The sequence below is a fragment of the Nyctibius grandis genome, chromosome 1 (assembly GCF_013368605.1).
Source record: "Nyctibius grandis isolate bNycGra1 chromosome 1, bNycGra1.pri, whole genome shotgun sequence".
In the NCBI taxonomy this organism is placed as follows: domain Eukaryota; kingdom Metazoa; phylum Chordata; class Aves; order Nyctibiiformes; family Nyctibiidae; genus Nyctibius; species Nyctibius grandis.
The window spans coordinates 19,901,897-19,921,819 of NC_090658.1; the positions used below are offsets into that span (position 1 = coordinate 19,901,897).

At 37.5% G+C, this 19,923-nt stretch overlaps 1 protein-coding gene across 7 annotated transcripts in view; it reads left to right on the forward strand.

Annotated features, from left to right (window-relative positions):
- ENAH (ENAH actin regulator) overlaps positions 1-19,923 on the forward strand; it is a 101,991-nt gene that overhangs the window by 39,928 nt on the left and 42,140 nt on the right. For all 7 annotated transcript variants that reach the window (XM_068399425.1, XM_068399419.1, XM_068399434.1 and 4 more), the window contains exons 2-3: positions 9,133-9,298; positions 10,747-10,924. In XM_068399425.1, coding sequence (XP_068255526.1) covers positions 9,167-9,298; positions 10,747-10,924 — 310 coding nt within the window. In that variant the 5' untranslated portion in view covers positions 9,133-9,166. The remainder of the gene's footprint in view (positions 1-9,132; positions 9,299-10,746; positions 10,925-19,923) is intronic.

Here is a 19,923-nt window from a genome sequence, read left to right on the forward strand (position 1 = left end):
TAGAAGACTCTGGGAAAATACTGCTTTTGTCACTTGCAGGCTACTTCATTGAAAAGCTTATCTCAAAGCTCAATGAAGGCTTTTAATAAGGTATTTCCATGAAGTTATTGCTAGGTTTGCATACTAGGCAAGGACCAAATCTTGTGTATAAAATTCCAGTATATTAAAGCTTTTATTTCTCCATCTCATAACTTGGAATTTTAAGTAAACCTGGTATTTTTTTGACAGTAAAGTTTGGACAGATGTTATAGTGTCTGATTGTTCAAAGTACTGGAGAGAGTCCAGTGAAGGCTACAAAGATGATCAGAGAACTGGAGCATCTCTGTTATGAGGAGAGGCTGAGAGAGCTGGGTCTGTTTAGCCTGGAGAAGACTGAGAGGGGATCTTATCAACACTTACAAATACCTTAGGGGTGGGTGTCAAGAGGAGGGGGCTAGACTTTTCTCAGTGATGCCTAGTGACAGGACAAGGGGCAATGGGCACAAACTGAAACATGAGAAGTTCCTTCTAAGTACGAGGAAAAACTTCTTTACTTTGAGGGTGTCAGAGCACCGGAACAGGCTGCCCAGGGAGGTTTGGAGTCTCCTCCTCTGGAGATATTCAAAACCCGCCTGGACGCGACCCTGTGCAACATGCTCTAGGTGAACCTGCTTTGGCAGGGGGTTGGACTAGATGACCTCCAGAGGTCCCTTCCAACCCTTAACCTTTCTGTGATTCTGTGAAAGTAAATTCTTCACTGAGATTTAAAACTTCACATTTTATTGTAAGTATCCAAAGTATTGTCTGTACCAAGGCTGAGCATGCTTTTTGGACACACATAGAATTCTAGTGCTGCATTTTTTTTTTTCAATCCAAATTAGTTATAAGGAAATCCTTGAACCTGAAGTGCAAGCAGTGAAAAACTGTTCCTCTTAACAGACACACAAACAGATAAATATCTGGATAGTACAGTAATACAAACAAGTAAAGGAAAAAAAAATCAAGGTTCATAGGTAACCTATGGAAAATTTAAGTGACGGAGATAAAGTCCTGAGTTGGGTCATGGTTTTTTAGATAAGAGTTTTGAGCATGGTTTTATAGAAGGCAATGAGTACTATGGATGATAAAAGTTAAGAATCTTATTCTTGTTTTTTAAAAAAACAATACATCAAATAGTCATTCCTTTTGTCTGCTGAAGTAATTGCTTAAAAAACACCCCTTCCTTTGTGTATTAAACAATTTGAATTTCTGTTCCTGTTTGAAAACTGATACCTGGTTTTGGGTAATGATATAATCTCTTTAGTTTAAGATTTGAGAAGTGACTTCTTGTACTGGTTAAATAGTTCCTTGCCTGAAATGTGTACATGGTAGGTATCTTAATGTCATCTTCAGTTTGAGATGAAAATTGGAAGGTTGACTTCAGAGAGTATTTATGAATTTAAATTTAAGATGGAGATTGTAACTAAAAATAATTAGTCACATATATATAATAATATAGTAATATTATAGCATATTATATTATTGCTTATTATATATACGGTTAGCCATCATCAATACAACTAGTTTCATGCTATTCAAAATCCGTGGTTTTCAGTCTGCTATTACTAATTCCTGTCAGTCTTTTTTTCTTTTCTTTTTTTTTTTTTAAATTAGGGTTCGTCTCTGTAGTGTGGCTATTTCTTGGTGTGATTGTCATCATAATCTCTTAGATATCCCTAATTCCCTTGGAGTTTTAATAGAGTAGGGATTAGCACTTACTGATGTCAAGTTACTCTGAAGTCCACCTGTCACTTTGTTACAGTGGACCACCAATACAACACCAGTTAATACATTAAGATGGTTCAAAACTTTACAGTACTCTTCCTCTATTGAAATGTTCATGTAACTTCAGTGGCTTTTCCCACTCTTTGCACTGTCTCTGGCTAGAACACGTTCTCTCTTCCAATTTCTCAAGTGTCCGTTCCAAATTGTTGCAGCTTGTATGCTTTCTCTGAAGTGTTATTGTCCATTTAAAAAACAATTTATACAGAAAGTTTAAGATGACAAGTATTTCTAGAATACTGTTCTAGATTGTGAGCATTTCAATCTGACTTCAGCATGCATTTTCAAACTGAAATAACGTTTCTTAATGAAAAGAACAGGTGAATTTTTATGTGAATCAGCACATGACAAACCTAGAGACAACACTGATTTGCCAACTCAAAATTACTTTGTCCATTGTATGAAATACTCTTACGTTAAATATGGCATGTGAAACAGTGTTGGAAAAAAAAATTCCTGGGGTTATAAGTCGATAATTCTGTGTGAAAGGTAGACTTGAATTGGACATCAAGTTATTGTTCTAAATAATGTTTCTTTTTCTGCCTGAGTGTCCTGTGATGATTTTCTTCACCTGTTTGATATTCACCTGCTCCTATGGGGCAAGCTAAAACTGCAAAATTTTGAAGGAACAAATTTATAGCAACAAGAGAAAGTTATTCTGTAAATTGCACTTGCTTCAAGAGCAGACTGCTCTTAAATTAATGTGAAATGCTTTCATACGTGAGATGAAAAGCAATTTTCTTTTGGTGGAAGGTGTGCAATGAGCAAAGAAAGTTTAGCTTCAGTAACCCGTGTACCAACTAAAACTCTGGATGGAGTGTTGCAGAGTGCTGTGCCGAAAGCAAATCACCTTTCCTTTGCCAGCTATTAGTCCCAGTGCTTAGATTCAGTTTCCCCTGCTCCTCAGCAGTAGTAGCTTTATTTCTAGGTACGACTTTCTCATACAGGATTTCCCTCTGGTTTCTGATGTTGCAGCTAATCTGTATTCTGAGTAATTCATGAGAAGAAAAAGTGGGAGAGATGAATGAATCTCTCGGTTATCAGAGATGAAAAAGTGGGAGAGATGAATGAATCTCTCGGTTATCAATCAAAAGTTTTCTAGGCACAGGCAAGTACTAACTCATTAGCAGGAGAGCTGTTAGTGAAGCAGTCTGGAACTACTCCCTCCACGTTCACCTCCCATTTGATCAGCTACTCTTGTTTGAGTTTGACCTGCTAGAAGAAATCAACAACCACTCTTGTCCTCAGGGAGGTTATAGTGTCAGAAGAAGAATTTGCATGAAAACCAGTCAGATAAATCAGCTGGTCTCAAATTAGTCTTATTCTAAAACCTGAATAGCAAGTAAATTCTGTGCTAGCTGAAGTGTTGGAGTGGGCAAGCCACAGCACTGGAAATTGGATGCAAGTAGGATAGCACGGCGTAGTTCCTTCTGCTGTACCAAGCGCGTAATGTTCCCCTGCAGCAGCATATTCAGCTCAGTTTTAGTAATGCAGAAAAATTGGAGGTTCTCACCTTTCAATTGAGGATGAGTTACAGAGAAAATTAGTTGTAAGAACTACTATGTTAACCCTTGCTGAGCCCCAGTGCATTATATTGCTTCATGATGTCCTGTGGTGGCATGGATGCTGGTCTAGTTGGCAGCAAGGGACTGTGCTTCTTATACTCAGCTTCCTCTGAGATTTGCTTTTGGCTAAAGTGCTGAAGTTCAAAGAATGAGTAAAATTAAAGCAGTGGAGTATGAGTTAAAAACTTAAGTGACCCAAAGCTCTTCCTCTCCTCCCACTCACCGCCCCTCCACCTCCCCCCAGAAACAACAAATCCAAACCCTTCCTCTATTCCCAAAACCACATATTAATCTATGTAGTTGAGTGCAGTCAGGTTCTGAGCAGACCGGAATGTGAGGAGCGTATTTGAGGACATTTGAAACGTTTTTACGTTAACTTTAAGATGCTAGAAAGTAGGTTAACTATTGAGTTAAGCCAAATGAGCAGCTTAGAATACATGACAACTTTTTCTACAAAGTGTCTGTTTTAGTTACTAGACAGTAGTGGTACAGTACCCTGTATTTTTTTTAATCACACATTTTCACTGTGGTGTGCCAGTTGGGATTCAGGAACAAGCCAGGAAAATCATCTTACAAAACACCACTGCCAAGACATAAAACTTGATATCTGGACCAGCATTTGGCTGCTTTTTGAAAACGTGTATTTTAAGACATTAGTATTAGAAATGTTTTGATTTTCTTTCTAGCTTTGTGCCACATGGTTTGAAAATCCTAAACAGGTGTTTGATGAATTGGCATCTCTTTCCATTCCTTTCTGGCCCACAGAGACTGCATCTCTGGATGTGTTTAAGAAAAAACTGGACATGGCATTTAGTGCCATGGTCTAGTTGACATGGTGGTGTCAGGGCAATGGTTGGACTCGATGATCCCAGAGGTCTCTTCCAACCTGATTGATTCTGTGATTCTGTATGTTACGTTTCTGTAAACTGAGAACATACCAGCCCAAAAAACCCTGAATCACCAGAAGAAGTGGTAGCAGGATACGATTTTTCAAAAAACCTGATTGTTACGTCACTGACAAAAATACTAAAGGTTGAGAATTGGAGCAATCACAGCTTTTTCCTTGCTCTTGTTAGTATATTTAAATGATCTTTTCTGTGGCTGCAATCATGCTGTTTTCCATATGAGTTTGATCATTTAAGTCTGTTTATCCTTTTTAGTTCTTGAGAGAGGAAAACCAAGCACCCACTTTTTGGGGAGAGAGAAAAAAAAAAAGGCTTAGATCAGCAGACTACGCATTGGTGTCACTGTGCACTGAGCTGAAGGACTTGGGATGTGAAAGAAAGAACACATTCCATTTGGACGAAAGAGTGGTGTCTGTTAGGGTTCAGTTTGCTATGGTTTTTGAGCTTTCCCCATGATCTCATTACTGGAGGAGGAAAGTGTATTCTCCCATAAGAATAATCTGCTTATGAGTCATTACTACTGTGGGTTTTTTTGTGTGTGCCTTTTGAGTGCCAGACCTCCCCCCACTCTTCCACCCCAAATGAAAACCAACCACCCTGTCTTTGGCTTTATATGGTATTACTGTAGGTGGACTCAGCCAGGATAATGGTTGGCTTTAACAATCAGAGCATTACATCTTTGTCTAGGGAAGAACTCCTAACGTATTTATCCAGCTATTTGTCAAGCTTTAGATTTGGGGAAGAGAGCTTGTACACTTTGTTTCCTAAGATTTGGTAAGCACTGTTTTGCATGAATGTTCCCTTTTATGAATTTGCCTTTTTCTGCGTATAATTTCATATACTTAGTTTGGTAAGTTTACTTCGAAACAGACAATTTCTTAATTTTTCTTAGTTAATATTTGGATTATCTCTTTAGTTCCCCAGCCCACTGCCCTAATAAGTTAGCAATCAGTTCTTTGAGCAGCTGTGTGTTTTGGCAGTAGCATTTGAAGCTGGAGATGGATCCCTTTGCTCATTCTCCTGCATCCCCTAATGAGCTCTCATGTTGGGAAGGTGTAGGCTAATGCAAGTGCGATGGTTTCTGGAACCATTAAACCAGTACGGCATACTAGAAAAATGAAAAATTTGTAGACAGGCAAGTAAACCCTGTAGGATGCTTTTGAAGGCCTGATGACATGGCAAATAGATGAAGACCCTTTTCCTTTTCTCTTGCAACATGACTGTAAACAATTTGTTTATTTCCCACTAGTGCTGAAGTAGTTTGTCAGTAAAAAAGGCAGTTGTGATCAGACCAAAGTGATTCTGGTGCAGTGAATGAAGTAAGTCATCTTCTAACATCTTATGGTCAGTTTCTGCAGTCCTAGGGACATGTCTATTGCAGAAAACCCTGTGGACTGTGAAGAGTTCATGTATAAACACTGAGATCATTGAAGACCTGTCTCCTGTTAGAAGTACAGCAGGGATGTGTAATAAGCTTGAAGAGCAAGAAATATGGTAAATGACACTATTCTGATTCACTTCGCTCCTGCTCTTTTGAACTGAAGTTTAAGTTCACATACAGTAGAGGAATGTAAAGGGCACTGGCTCAGGTTCTAGTAACGGTCTATATGTTAAACTCGGCATTTTCGTAGGAAAAGGTGGATCATGGAAAGAAGACTAACCTTGGTTTTCATTAGACCCGTCAAAGATAGATTGGGTGTAACCCTTTGAGATTAGTAGAGTTTAGGTATGCATCTTAATTTTAAAAAGTGAAATTTTTTTTGAGACTTAGGGTGTCTAATTGCTGTAATATACTATATACTATATTCAAATATTAAACTATCAAATGTTCATTGAAGAGCAGACCTAAAGATTTTTCTTTGCTAAAGCTCCTCCCTCCATGCTTTTCTTCAAAACAAAAAGTAATCACTTTGGAGTGCAGAACTTTTTACTAAGAGAAAGAAATTGAATTAGTCTCCCCTACATCTAGTAATGTGCAATTATTGAACCCTGGAAAAAGGCGACCACGCTGTGATGGTTTAATTTGTTTCTGATAGTGATAGCTTCATTTTTCCATCTTTCTGCTGCAGTCTGATAAACAAAGTGATGAGTGGTGGGAACTGTTGTCAGGAGGGGAGCGTGTCACCTTCAAATTGGTACCTGGATATGAAAATTATAGACTTGGAACGTTAACATTTTAGTTATAGGATTTGTGTGAAATGAAGGCAGAAGGCTTATTGTGTAATGATTGAATAGGTCAACTGGAAATTGTTTGTATTTGTCATTTTTTTAAAGTATGTGAATCATCTTGTATCTTTATATAGTTAAGAATAATCCCCTGCTATTAAGAAAATTCTTTTATTTTAAATGGAGCATGAAATGTTTGAGTGCTAGACTTGGGTAATATTTCTAGTTATAAGGCATAGCCTGAGAAGTGGAGCTAAAAATAGTTTAACAGTTGTTAAAGAAAAGCTAGAAATTCTACTCAAGGTCATCTTATTTGCGCTTGTGAATTGTGCCACTTGAATACCAAATAGTTCTAAAATGAGCAGGTTTTTATTCCTTGTTATGTTAAATAAAATCATGTAAAACCAGAGCTTTTAGAAAACCTTAGGCCTGTGGAAGGACATGGCAGGGCAAAGAACAAGAACGCTCTGAGTAAGAACGTCTGAACTTGACGGTCTGTCCTATTAATTAAGTCTTGTGATCACTGTACCATTACTGAGTCACTCTGGTTCTACCTTCGTTGTAATTGGAACATATTAGCTTATACTCATAGTATCAAATTTTAATAGAATCTAAATGATATTTTTTATCCGTCTGTCACAATTGAGATGAAGTTATTTTTTGGCAAGAACCCTGCAAACCACATGGCTCTGCTTCCAAATCAGTACCTAGGTCCTGTCACCTGTGGTTTATCATGCCTGTGATTGATCCAAATTCAAATGTAGCAAAAACTTACTTCAGGTTCAGAAATTTTACAGAAGTTTTCTGTAATACTGTTATGCATTTTAGAAAAACCACTGCTGTTTGTTCTGTACTTTGTGAACAGTACAGAATGTTTCTGGGTTTGAACTTTAAGACAGTTGTGTGCCAAAATAGTCTAAAAATAAACAAATCCAGTAGGTTCTTGGCATTGTCCTCAGATGAGGAAACATTCTTATTTACCTGTGGCATGTTCTTAATTGGGACTGTGAAACACCTGAAACTTGTAACTAATTTTATTGTCTTTGCATCTAATCTTTCTTCTTGGATCAAACGTGGTCCTTTCAGTCTATATTGTAAAGTATAAGATGAACTATGCTTAGAAAAGAAGTACTGTATATATATATATATATTATAATTTTACTATCCCTGTATTGAACTAATTTCTGGCTAGAAAAAGGATGGTCTAATTAGAGGTGGTTATCCCACTCTGATCTAGTGGTTGAATAGGTGATGAGACTAGAACATGTGTGTTTTTAAAATTAAGAATATAGTTGCTCATCTGATCTTGAATCTCTCCCATGCATAAGAGAGATGATCTCAGTATTCTCTCTTCTCCCCTAGCCTTGAAAATTGTTGGAGTGCCATGGAAAGTGTGCTAGAAATTGATGCTATGTTTTCCCAAAAATGTCAGTATTGAAAGTTAACAAAACAGCTGGATACACTGCTGAATTTTCCTGTGCTGGGAGATGGAAATAAGATATTGGGAAATTCAGCATGGTCTTTTAAAAAAAACCCCAACAAACACACACACAGACACCCCCCACCCCCCCAGCCCCTGACCCAAACCAACCAACTAAACAATAAAAACCCACAAAAAAAAAAACCAACACAGACGGGGAGGGAGTCATCCCTTGTTCATAAAATATGAAGAAATATTTCATTACTTTCCATCTGTAATTTATGAAGAATGCATGTCTCTTTAGCCTCTCAGTTTTCCAAATGGCAGGCCACATTCCTTGCAAGCCAGACATCATGTGCTTTCTATAATGTTGGATGTGCTGGAGTGGCATGTTCAGAGAATTTGACTTACTGATAAGAAATCATTCCTTTCTATTTTTATTTCCTGTCTGCATCTGGACATTTCCCGTAAAGACAACTTGCGTAGTATCATCCTCTCCTCTCCTAATAAATAGTGTGTTTATGGTATGTTCTGCTTTCTTGTATTTCTAATATGATGACGTTCATGATGTGCTCCCTTTTAACTTTAGGCTGTACTTTAGCTTCTGGATGACGGCCATAATCGGGATTAGCTACTGATGAAATTGCGCTTTTCAATAATCAATAGAACCTTTTCTCAGGGAGAAAATGTTACATTTTCTAGGTGTCAACTGTTGTAAAATATGTCAAAACCAAAAAGCATTTCATTTATGAGCAGGTAAATTTTTTGTGCTGAACTTCATCCTCTGTGTGTTTTCTTCTATGTATGTTAAAAAGAGCAAGGGCTTTCCAATGCTCATTTCTTGTAGGAGTAATTTCTACTGGAAAATGTAAACTGTATGAAGCTAGTGTGACTCCAGATTCTTTGTTGGCCAGTCTTTGCAGAAAACTTTGTATATGGTTATGGCATTTAATTAAACTTCATGGCTGGTGGTGAGGAGAAAGAGGGGAAGAAAACCTGCAAGGGGAGAAGTGCAAAAAAAAAAGTAGTAAATCTCTTCCTGATCTCTTTCATTAGTAGTTAGGCCTCTTTGTCTTGATCACAACTTTTCAGAATGAACACCTTTAACCAAAAGTCAAAGTGCTAGCAGTTTTGTATTTAGAAAGGTGGATGTTTCAGCAAGTTGCAGTGAGTATGACTTTAACATTTTGAGTTTAAAAAAAAAAGTTAACCAAAAAGATGATGATTTGCCTTAACTAATTTTATGTTCTACTCTAAAATACTTGTATTTTAACAGTGAACAGAGTATCTGCCAAGCACGAGCTGCTGTAATGGTCTACGATGATGCCAATAAGAAATGGGTACCAGCTGGTGGATCAACTGGATTCAGCAGAGTTCATATATATCATCACACAGGCAACAACACATTCAGAGTAGTGGGCAGGAAGATTCAGGATCATCAGGTAAGCGAATCTCTGCAAATGTGGAATAGGAATCTTAAGCTATTTTTGTGATTGTTTTTAACATTAAGAAATAGGTCTTCAGTAAAATTATGGGAACTGTAAATAATAAATTTACTTTTGTTTTGAACTGAAGCAGCAAAACTGTATTATGGCTTTTCCCCCATAAACTAAGCACTTTACATGCATGCAAGTTGATAGTCCTTGTGTGCTCTTTACCATTCCTTCCACAGACAGATAGAAAGTCTAGTCGTTTACACAGAGGTCATCTGATTCTCTTTAAGGCAAAGTGTCAACCTAAGAACTTTTTCTTTGCTACTCTCTGCTCTTATTTGCAGTCTACGTAGGTACCAGCAATTCTCTTGTAGCTCTTCCTATATTATGAAAAGTTGGATGCATGGTTTCTCATTTCCACAGATTAGTTCATTCAGAAAAAACCTTCTGACATTTGGTAATGCTGATCATCTACCACTTTGAGAGGTTGAGAAGGGAGCAACAAGGATTACATCTTGATTTCCTTGATGAAGTTATTAGATCTTGATTAAATGGCAAACTTAACACTCTTGAAATATGCTCTGCCTTGTGATACTTGGGGTGGGGTTAAAGATCTAATCTTTTTGTTTGAGGAAAGCTTCTATATGTATTTCCCTCTCTCCCAGCATTTCATGAAATTCTTTTGGTCTGTTCTTGGTCATTTATCACACACGTGAAGCAGAGACTGATAATCTCCTCTGTGATCTGTAGTTAAACACTTATTCCAAGAATAAATGATCTGTGTACATTCATCAGAGAACAAACCTGTTTTTTTTTTCTCCCATTATTCAGTGGAAAAAGGTGAGAGGATATAGTTATCCAAGTGCAATGGGATCTTCTTACTGGATGGCTTGTAATAGACGGTTGTCCTACTAGCTTGAATTTATCACCTTTTATGTGAGCCATAACGATCTTACAAAATGATACCTTGTGATGCATAGTAGAAGTCCACATAAACTGCTACTGAAAGCACGGCAAGCTAAGGGGTGCAGCAGCCACAGTGGGAAGATAACTTGGTTAAAAAACGTAATTCTAGCAAGTACCCTGTGAAGTTAATGGAAAACTGAGTTTCTGAAATCCAAATGCATATTCATATCAAGTAGTCTGCTACTAAAAACCAGAACTGTTGATATTACTACATTGCTGTTACAAAACGTCACATCATCATTTGAAGTGAGAATGCTTAAGCTACAAAAGTAGACACAAAATATCTCATTAATCCCTTTGTGTAGTCTCATCACTGATTTTATGCGACATTGGAATTAAAATTGAAATGTCTATGTGCTTCAACATTGTGATCTTGTGGATAGTGGGACTGGAATTAACCCACATGGTTAGGGAATGAAATCACCGTGAAGCTGAAACTTGTGATGAAATAGCAATTTTAAACATAACTTTTTTTTTTTTAATGATTATAGGTGGTAATAAATTGTGCCATTCCAAAAGGGCTGAAGTACAATCAAGCTACACAGACCTTCCACCAGTGGCGTGATGCTAGGCAGGTGTATGGTCTGAATTTTGGCAGCAAAGAAGATGCCAATGTCTTCGCAAGTGCCATGATGCATGCCTTAGAAGTATTAAATTCACAGGAAGCTGGTAAGTGTCTCTTAACTTTTTTTTTTTAAGATTGTTCAAAAATAGAGATGAAAAAAATTCAAATGTTTATGCATAAAAGTCAATAAGCCTTGTTTCTAATCACGATTCAGCCTCTAGCCATTTTAATTATTCGGGTGCTTTGTCTACCTAATTACTGCTTCTTAATAGTGATTCTCAACTTGACTGCCATCTGTGTAAATGCAATTCCTAACAAGTAAATAGATTTTCATGTTATCTGTTACATATAGAAACTTGCTGACTGCCTTTTTTTGTGTTTTTTTTTTTTTTAAGAAAACAAACCCAAAACACCTGACCAAGAAACACATACCTCTTAATCAGGGTAGTTTTCAGGATTTCTAGAGACATCCAGTGTTCTTAATGTATATCGGTATTTTTTCTTCTCAATGAGTACTGGTTTATTATAAAAACATTAGGTTTTTTTCCTCTGAACTTTGGAATGCAGGTCATCCTCTTTGACTGTAAGATAATGTTCTTACCATACAGAGTTTTCTAGCTTGGAGACCTTGGATCCAGGGGTAGCATTCAGATGAGCACATGTAATTTAGACCACAGATCTGTCATTTAATTTGTTCTCTTTTAGGTGGAGAACAGGATGGCATACAGGGTTTAAACCATTGGTGGAACACTTAGTGGCTTTCAGTCTTTGGGTGGTGTTTGTAATATATTCTAGATAGGCTCTACAGCAAATTGATCAGTATAACACTGGGACACACACAGAAGGAGTTTTTATTTTATAAGACTTCAAGAGGCTTTTGTGTTCTTGTAACCAAATAGAATTCTTTTGTTCTCATTAAACTTTAAAGATCACCCATGTAACAAGAGAGAGCACTTTTCTGCCAGTTTTCTTTCTCTTGTAGAGAGAAAGGCTGTAGATAACCTTACTAGTGGCTGTCTCAACCACAGCAAAAAAGGGTGACTTTATCAGGCTGCTTTTCATTCTGATAGTTCTTTCAAGACTTACCTTTCGAAACTAAGCTATCTAGACCAAGAAGGATGATATATTCTGCAGTGCTTATGCTGTTGTGCAGCGTTCGGGGCCAAAAAAATAAAGGGTAGCTAGAGGTACAAGGTATCTTTTTTGCTAGCTAAAGCAATCCAGTTAAGTATCCCATTCTCCTGCCTCCCAGTTGGATATTTTCTCCTCTAAGTCCCTCACTTCTCATTTCCCTAAGGGTTACTTGATTGTAAGCATTTCTTGCATTCTGACTGTTTATCATCTGTCTCCCAGCCAACATTTGGGAACACACGAAATGTTGGTTTCTACTCATTTGATGTTAAAGTCTGAAAAGGCCTGATTACCACAAGTCTGAGGGTTTTATATTGTTTCCCATTACCTGTACTTGAAGAGTTCGGTACATGTTTCAAACAAGTGTATATGTGTATATATGCGCATATATATATATATATATTTTCATCATTTAATTTAACTCCTCCTCCTAACACTAAAACTGATCTACTAGAGAGGCTAAAATGACATCGACAGGCATGACAGTGCTCATTTTTTAATTGTTCAGTGCATCTGTTTTTTCATTTCATGGATTATTGTGATTTGTCTAATGACTAGTTCTCTTGCTGCTTTATGCAAGGTATATGTGGGTGAACAACTACATTATTATATTCTTCAGTAGTAGAAATTTTATTGAACGAAGATGCCACTTCAGTTTGTAAAGACTTGGATAAAACTAAAATATTTTTTAGGGGTTTCTTTAAATGTAACTTTAGTAATACAAAACTTCATTCAGACAGCCTAGAATTGAATGTAATTGCACAGAAGGAAACAGCTCAATGAAAATAACTCTTCTTCCTGTTGCATCACTTCAGTAATTTTTAAATGGTGGAGGGAGGAGGAGGAGAGCTGAGCTTTGCAATGAGTCTAAAAATCACTGTACTTAGAATTAAGTTCTCCACTCATCCCAAATCGTGACTTCTTCCAAATCTGGCAGTAGTCTCCTCACTGATCTCTGAAGTGGCCCTTCAGTTTGAGTCTGTCTGCTTCACTCAATTTAATACCTGTTAATCCCTGATGATTGGGGGGTGGTTTTGTTTTCAGGTGGGTTTTTGTGTGGTTCATGAAATGAGAGTTGAGTATGACTGTAATATCATGCCTCGGCTGCTGGCTACAGTGCTGTGGTCTACCTAGTTTGTTCTTAATGGCTTTGAGATGTAGGTCTGACAAGGACGTGAATTGAGTTGCATAATTATGTTTGATAGTGGCTGGTTGTAATCTCTTAAGTTTTCTGAATTGTAAGACAGTCGCTTTGTTTCTCTTTCCTGTGATTTGACTTGGTAGTGGTAGGTACAAGTCAAAGTGCATTAGCTGCATCACAAGCTAATGGTGGATACCATCAGCACAGGAGGAAATAACTGTTCTTCTGTAACTTCTGTCAGCCAAGGAGGACTTTGGCTTGTTTAAGATTAGCTATCACTTACCTATTTCACAGACATACAGGTGCTCTAGCTTACCTCAAGATGAAATAAAAACAAAGTTAATGTTAGCAGCGTCGCTTCAGCAGATGTCTGAAGATGAGTAGTTTTCCACTGCTGCTTGTGGAAAAAATTCATAATTATGCATATAGAATCGCTTTGTAAGCCTGTTACCATTTCCAGACAATGTTTAAAGATAAATGTTCATAATGTATCTGTGTAGAATACTTTCAACAAGTGTTCCTAAGTTTTATCATCTGGGAGGTTTGTCAGTGTATGATCTACGTATTACTTAATTTGTCTGACCTGTATGAGCATAAGAAGTAAACGAGATCAAGTATCTTTCTGAACATGCCTGCTTCAATAATGGAAATAGGATGCTAAGTAGCTTGCAGTTTAGAAACAAACTAATTGGACTCCTTGCTCAATATTGAATGCATTTCTTTCCTCTGTAGTTGGTATAATTTCCTAAAAGTGCAGCTAGAAATGAATCCTTGGTGTTCATTCCCTGTGCTCCCCTCCCCCCCGCCCCAGCATCTCTCTCATAGCCGAATATTTATGTAGACAGGTCACTGGCTCTGAGGCTCTAATATTAGCTCTTCATTTTAGGAAATGAATTGCAGCTGGTCCCCCTTTTTATAAACAAATTAGCCTTTTTTGAAAAGGTGTTGGGGGGTATATGTTATGAAAGGAATTTCTGTTGATACATGAAGATCAATACATTATGCGTTGATAGTTTGGTTTCTTCCAGTTTAGCTGCTGGACTTCTAAAAATTTCTAACACATACAGTCCTAGTTGGTGTTCTGATGATGCTGCTTCAAAAGTCTGTACCTGAAGAGGACAGCTTGTCTCTAATACTTTATATAAGTTGCTGTGTTTCCTGGTATATCTAAAACAGCATATAGAATCTCCAGAATTTCCATTTTACTCAAGTAAAATAAAGAAATCCTATATAGATAACTTCCCTTTTAGTCTAGAATTACTTACAATTAAAGTTTTATTCTTGCAGTGTCCTTATTTTCTGCTGTGTTTTCTCATTTTGGCAATTTCTTTTATTAGCTTGATTATTTTGAGTTGTATTTTATTCATAAAAGGCAAGCAGTTTTAATGTTAGCTGAGCATACTGTTCAGAAATTCATAAAGCTGTAGATTACTTTTAAGCTTTATGCAAAGGTTCACAGAAATCTAAACGACTCCTGAGGAATATTAAAGATTATTTTGTGGACATCCTTTCAGTTTGCAAGTCAGCTGTTACTTAGGGTTCTCTTGCTCTTTTAAAAAAAAAAAATCATATGGTCTCCTTCTCTTTCATATATTTGAGGAATGTTATTGATGTTTGCTTGCAGTTGGCATCTTCACCTGTTGTGTTGCCAGCATAATTCGAGGTTGATTAATTTAGGATCTCCCTTTAGTGGATCTGCAGCAGCAGAGGCGAAGACACTGGGTGCCTGTTCCGCTGAGCATGCAGTGAGGGGCTTTTCGTCCTTCTAATGAGTTCAGAGCTCAGAATAAGAGTGTTCGAAGTTGGAGAAGAGTAAAGGCTTTACTGCAGCTGGCAATTTCTCAGCGAAATTGTGAAATATGCTGTGTCTCTAGCGTTTTTTCTCTCCCTGATTTGCAGTGCTGATCATGTGATTGTCCTAATTTCTCTTATGCTGGAACTCTATTTAAATCAATGTAGAAGTCAAAGTGTTTTCACTCTGTTTTGGTTTGAATGATTGTGTTAGCTAGTAGCTGTTCAACCAGACCCTGTTTTCCTGCTGGCTAGTTGAGCAGATTGTAGGCCACCTGCAAATCCAGAAGAGAAAGACAACAACGCAGGACTGCACTTTCTCCTGGAATTTTAAGGTACACTACAAATGCCAGAAGTTCCTGCCCCATACTGTTTAGGAGATGTGCTTAGAAACAAACCAAGATTTGTTTCTGGCACTAACTTGGGAAAATTTTGAAAGATTTACTCATTAAATAATTGTCTGAGGTGGTCAAAAGGTACACCTTCATCAAATGACGAGTACACGCCATCAGTTTAACAGGTCGTTTGAAGAGGATGTCTGGCTTTAAGGCTGCGAGTAGTGTGTTCAGATACTCAGTAATTGGTCTTAATTGTCTAGAGTACAGATGACTGCTTTCTGCGAACGTTTGGCATTGTGTTACAAAGGAAATTTTCATATCTGCATAAAGTAGAGCTCAGCGTTGCAATCAAAGTGACTCTGGAATGAGAGAAAAGCCTCAATGAAGGGAAATTAGATGGCTGAGCAAATTCTCTGATGTATGAGAAAAAGGATTATTCCTTTGAAGGAATAAGGGCAAGTAGAGGAGTTGTGCGTTGGGAGATGGGAGGAACAAAGGGGTATCATACTGAGTTTTGCTGCAAAAAGTGCCTTCTAGTTCAGCTGGAATTGCCGTTGTTTTGTGTGGCATCTGTCTTCAGTCCCAGGAAAGCCTTGCTAAGAGAATAAGAAACTAATTATGAGATTTATATATGTGTAATTTGCATTTGAGGAGTTACTTTGAGTTGTTCATTGCAGAAGATAAAAGCGGCAAAAGAAGAAGTGAAGGATGTCATACAACCGTAAATAAGCCTGTTCTAATTCTTTCTAATAGAATTACATGTGTGTAAGATTCATGATGGGTTTTGTACTAATTTTTAACAGTTATATATTGGTTCTTGACAAGATCTTGGGATATTCTGGATATAAAGGCAAGGACAGGAATGGCTTCAGTGAAGCTGTTCTAATATTGCCTTAGATGACACTTAATTTGTAGGAAAATGGGGAGGAGGAAAAAGAAACTTTTTGTTTGTTTCCAGGGTCTCTTTATTTTATTAGTCTTATCTTGGGGGGAAAAAAATGGAGGTTAAGTTTCTTTGAAATTATTAGTAACCCTAGAAGTTAGGTTGTCCAGTTATTAAATAATCAAACCTTTATGGGGAAAAGATGCATGCTTTTTCCATAGCTGTGTAGTGATGTGCAGTCCTTTCTCTTACAGCAAAGATAGTTCATTAAATCCTTGCTGATAGGGGAATGCACTTATTCATATCATAGACTGAATAATTTAGTATCTTTGGGAAATGCAAACTGAAACAAAAACTGAGGTTAACTAATTGGAATATGTGTAGAGACTATAGGAGACTGAAATGAGAAATTTATATGCAGGGCAGAGGGTGAGATCTCAAATGCTTCTCTTCTTAGTGTTGTGCTTCATATCATGCTAAAACTTGTTTTGATAGAAAAATGATTCTACTGCAATGAAGTATTTATGCTGTACCTGTACTCTTGGCAAGCCTCTGGAACAGGCTGTCAACACTCCCTGTCAGAATGGGAGTAACATGATGGAGTATTACCTCTGTTGTCTGAAGTTGGATAATATCTCTGTTTTTGCTAGTAATCTTTTTCTTTTCCTTTTAAATGTGGGGTTGATTAAATATTTTTTTTGTAGTTATACTAAATTCTACAATAGCTAATCCTGATTAACTAATCCTGATTTATATGCCAAAACGTTAACCTAAAGGAAGTTTTAACTGTTTATTGGAGAAAATACTTCTGTTCCATTTTAGTTGCACATAAAGAGTATGGAAAGCATCATTAATTTTAGTTATGGTATTTGGAGGTGAAGGGAGAGTTGTTAAGTTTTCAGAGTTATACTCACTTTTAAGTGTTACCTGTGTGGTATTTCTGATTTGTGTCGTTCTTCAGGATTAGGGTTGTATCAAGTGAACGCATTAAAGTTTGGGTGGGTGACACAAAGAACGTCATTAAAATTTGGTAGTTGGTCTTGACTGCGTAGGAAACATACATAGAAGTATATTATTATTTTTGTGGATAAAGTTTTGTTTAATAAACATTGCAGAATGTTAATTTTATTTTTCTCTTGAGGTTTCATATTATTGTCTTAAAAATATTGCCAGTAGAAGTTTTAGCTCTATTAAATCTGCTGTCTTTCAGAAACAGGGTGTTGTCATAGAATCACAAGCATAGTTGTGGAAATACAGCTTTGTTAGAAAGGCTCATTTCTTTAGTATTATATGTAAAAAGTGACAGTCATCATGACTATTTAAACATATTTTGACAGAACGGGGAAAAAGAAGTAATAAATATCCTGCAGTAGATGATATCATTATATTTAACTTCCGATACTTGCTTTTTTTAAGGTTGTGATATTGTAGTTTCATTAAGAAATCATAGTACTCTACTGTCAAAGCTTTGTCTCTGTCTCCACATGCATAGAAGGACAGCAGAGAGGGGAAACCACAAGCCTGCTCGAAGTCACCCAGCAAGCTAGGGCAGAGCCAAGCGTTTCACCCAGGTTATCAGCACTCGGTTTCCAAGGCTCTGCTGGCATTGACAGGAGGCTTATCTCTACTTAAATTCAAATGTATTTTAATGAATATTTTTGTTATTCTTGTCCCGTTTTATTGCCTTGATCAGGTAAAAGTGCTTGTGAAGTGAAATGGAAAGCATTTAGGTTCTCTGTAGAAAATGCAACATAGTTACCACTCTGCTAAAATAAATCAAAGCGATGAGTAAGGTACTTACTGAAGGTACTTAAAAAATGGTAGCTGTGTATGAGGAAGTAGATATGTGAAGGAATGAGAAGTCTTAGCTGGAAGATGATTCACCCAAAGAGAAGTACTAGAGAATAGTTTTGTTGCTTGTTAATGCCCTAGTTCTTGACCATCATAGTCTTCCTTCTAAGTCCATAATACAAGTCCAAGTCTAGAGGAGTCGTGCCGTTTTGCTTGTGCTGCAGGCTAGTTAGCAAGTCTCCCTAGGCTTTGTTCTTTATCTTTTAATGCTGTATTCTGAACAGTACAGTAATTACAGGAGTGGATTTTTTGTGTGTGTTTTGATTTTCTTGAACCCAAGGGCCTGCGGGATTCTGAGGAAGATTTCAAGTGACCTGACTGCCAGCAGTCCCCAAAAAGACACTTCACAAATCCTTACGTTACCAGCTCCTGAGCAAGCCTGTCCAGCTAAATGAACATACACATGGTAGCTCATTGTATAACCTGTAGTACATGTATTGTTCCTATCTTGAGCAGTAGATACGCAGGGTTTTTTAGGGCTATTACCTCACAGAAATGTGATGTCTTCAGTGTCAGCCAGGTGCTTTGTGAACACTGCTAGTATAAGGCAGGTGACATTAAAAGAGAGTGGAGAGTTTGGTGGAGTCACCATCACTGGAGGTGTTTGAGAAAAGACTAGATGTTGCTCTTGGTGCCATGGTCTAGTTGACACGGTGTTAGGTCGAAGGTTGAACTCTGATCCCAGAGGTCTCTTCCAGCCTAGCTTATTCGGTGATTCTGTGAAACTCCAAAGCAGACAACATAATTGCAAAGATTGAAGGAACTGATGAAGAAAAAGAATCGAGGGAGGAGAAACCATGTGTTTCCATCTCCAGATTGCTAATTATACTTTCATAGGATTGTGCAACTGGAATTAATTCAGCTCTTGAATGGAGATATGGAGTCAATTGGAGGTGAAAATGAAGTTAAGGAGTTTGATAAACTACAACTCTGATTGTGGTTTAAGAGAGTGATGTTGGGGATGCTTAATTTGGCTCAAGCAGCCCCTAGCAGTCTGATGTCGTTCTGTGAGCTGTGCCAGCATAGTTAGTTGTCTGTGTGACTGTGTGAAGAACCAGAACTGGTCCTGATCTAGCTGGTGAAAACACTTCTTGCAGGGCTTTTTCCCCTGGGATTTTTAATGCATTGGATTTCCAATCCAGCTCTTGCTACACAGTTGCCTGAACTGTCATAGAGGAAGGGTGATGCAAAGGTGAGAATAAGATGAAAAACAGAAAGCATTTAAACTGGAATGGCTGCTGAACAAATTAGTATGAAATTATATCCCCTGTCTGTCAGTGTGCCATGGAGTGCACAGTCTGTGCTTTCTTTAGAAAAAGAAAGATGTTAGACTTTCCTTAAACCTCAGACTGAATAGACCATTCAGCCTTGTCTCTTACGTGGCTTGTGCTGGTCTCTGAAGATAAAGTGATCCTGCAAAAGGATCAGATTTTTTTTCCAGAAATATCTGTGAATATTTCTCTTGAGGCTTGATGTTTCTGAAGTATCTTGAAGTGTTCAAAAGCCACTGAGATATTTTTTTTTTATTAGCTACATCCTTATTTATTTATTATACCATCTGTCCCGCTGTCCAGACAGTTGTATTTTAGCAATGAAGTAGTCATTTTGGCTTGCTGTCATAACTTTGTTTTATAGGATAAAACATACTTTTCCATCTGGTATGTACCTTTAACTTGCCATGTCCATTAGTACGGTGGTTGTTAAGAATCTACGCTTGCAGAGAGGCATTTGTCAGAGAACAGGCCAAATGACTTGATAGCTGAACTTTGCTTTCTTGAAAGCCTTTGGTATACTCAGGTTGCATTTCCTTATGGCAAAAATATATAAGAAGGACTAGAACCACCATGTTAAATTGTTAGCAGGGGATAGTTTTTGGCTGTCTTGCATGTATAGCTGTGAAAGAAGCACATAATTTACTCGAGTAGGTTAGCCAGGTTACGCTAGCTTGGCTTGCTGATGGAATTTACG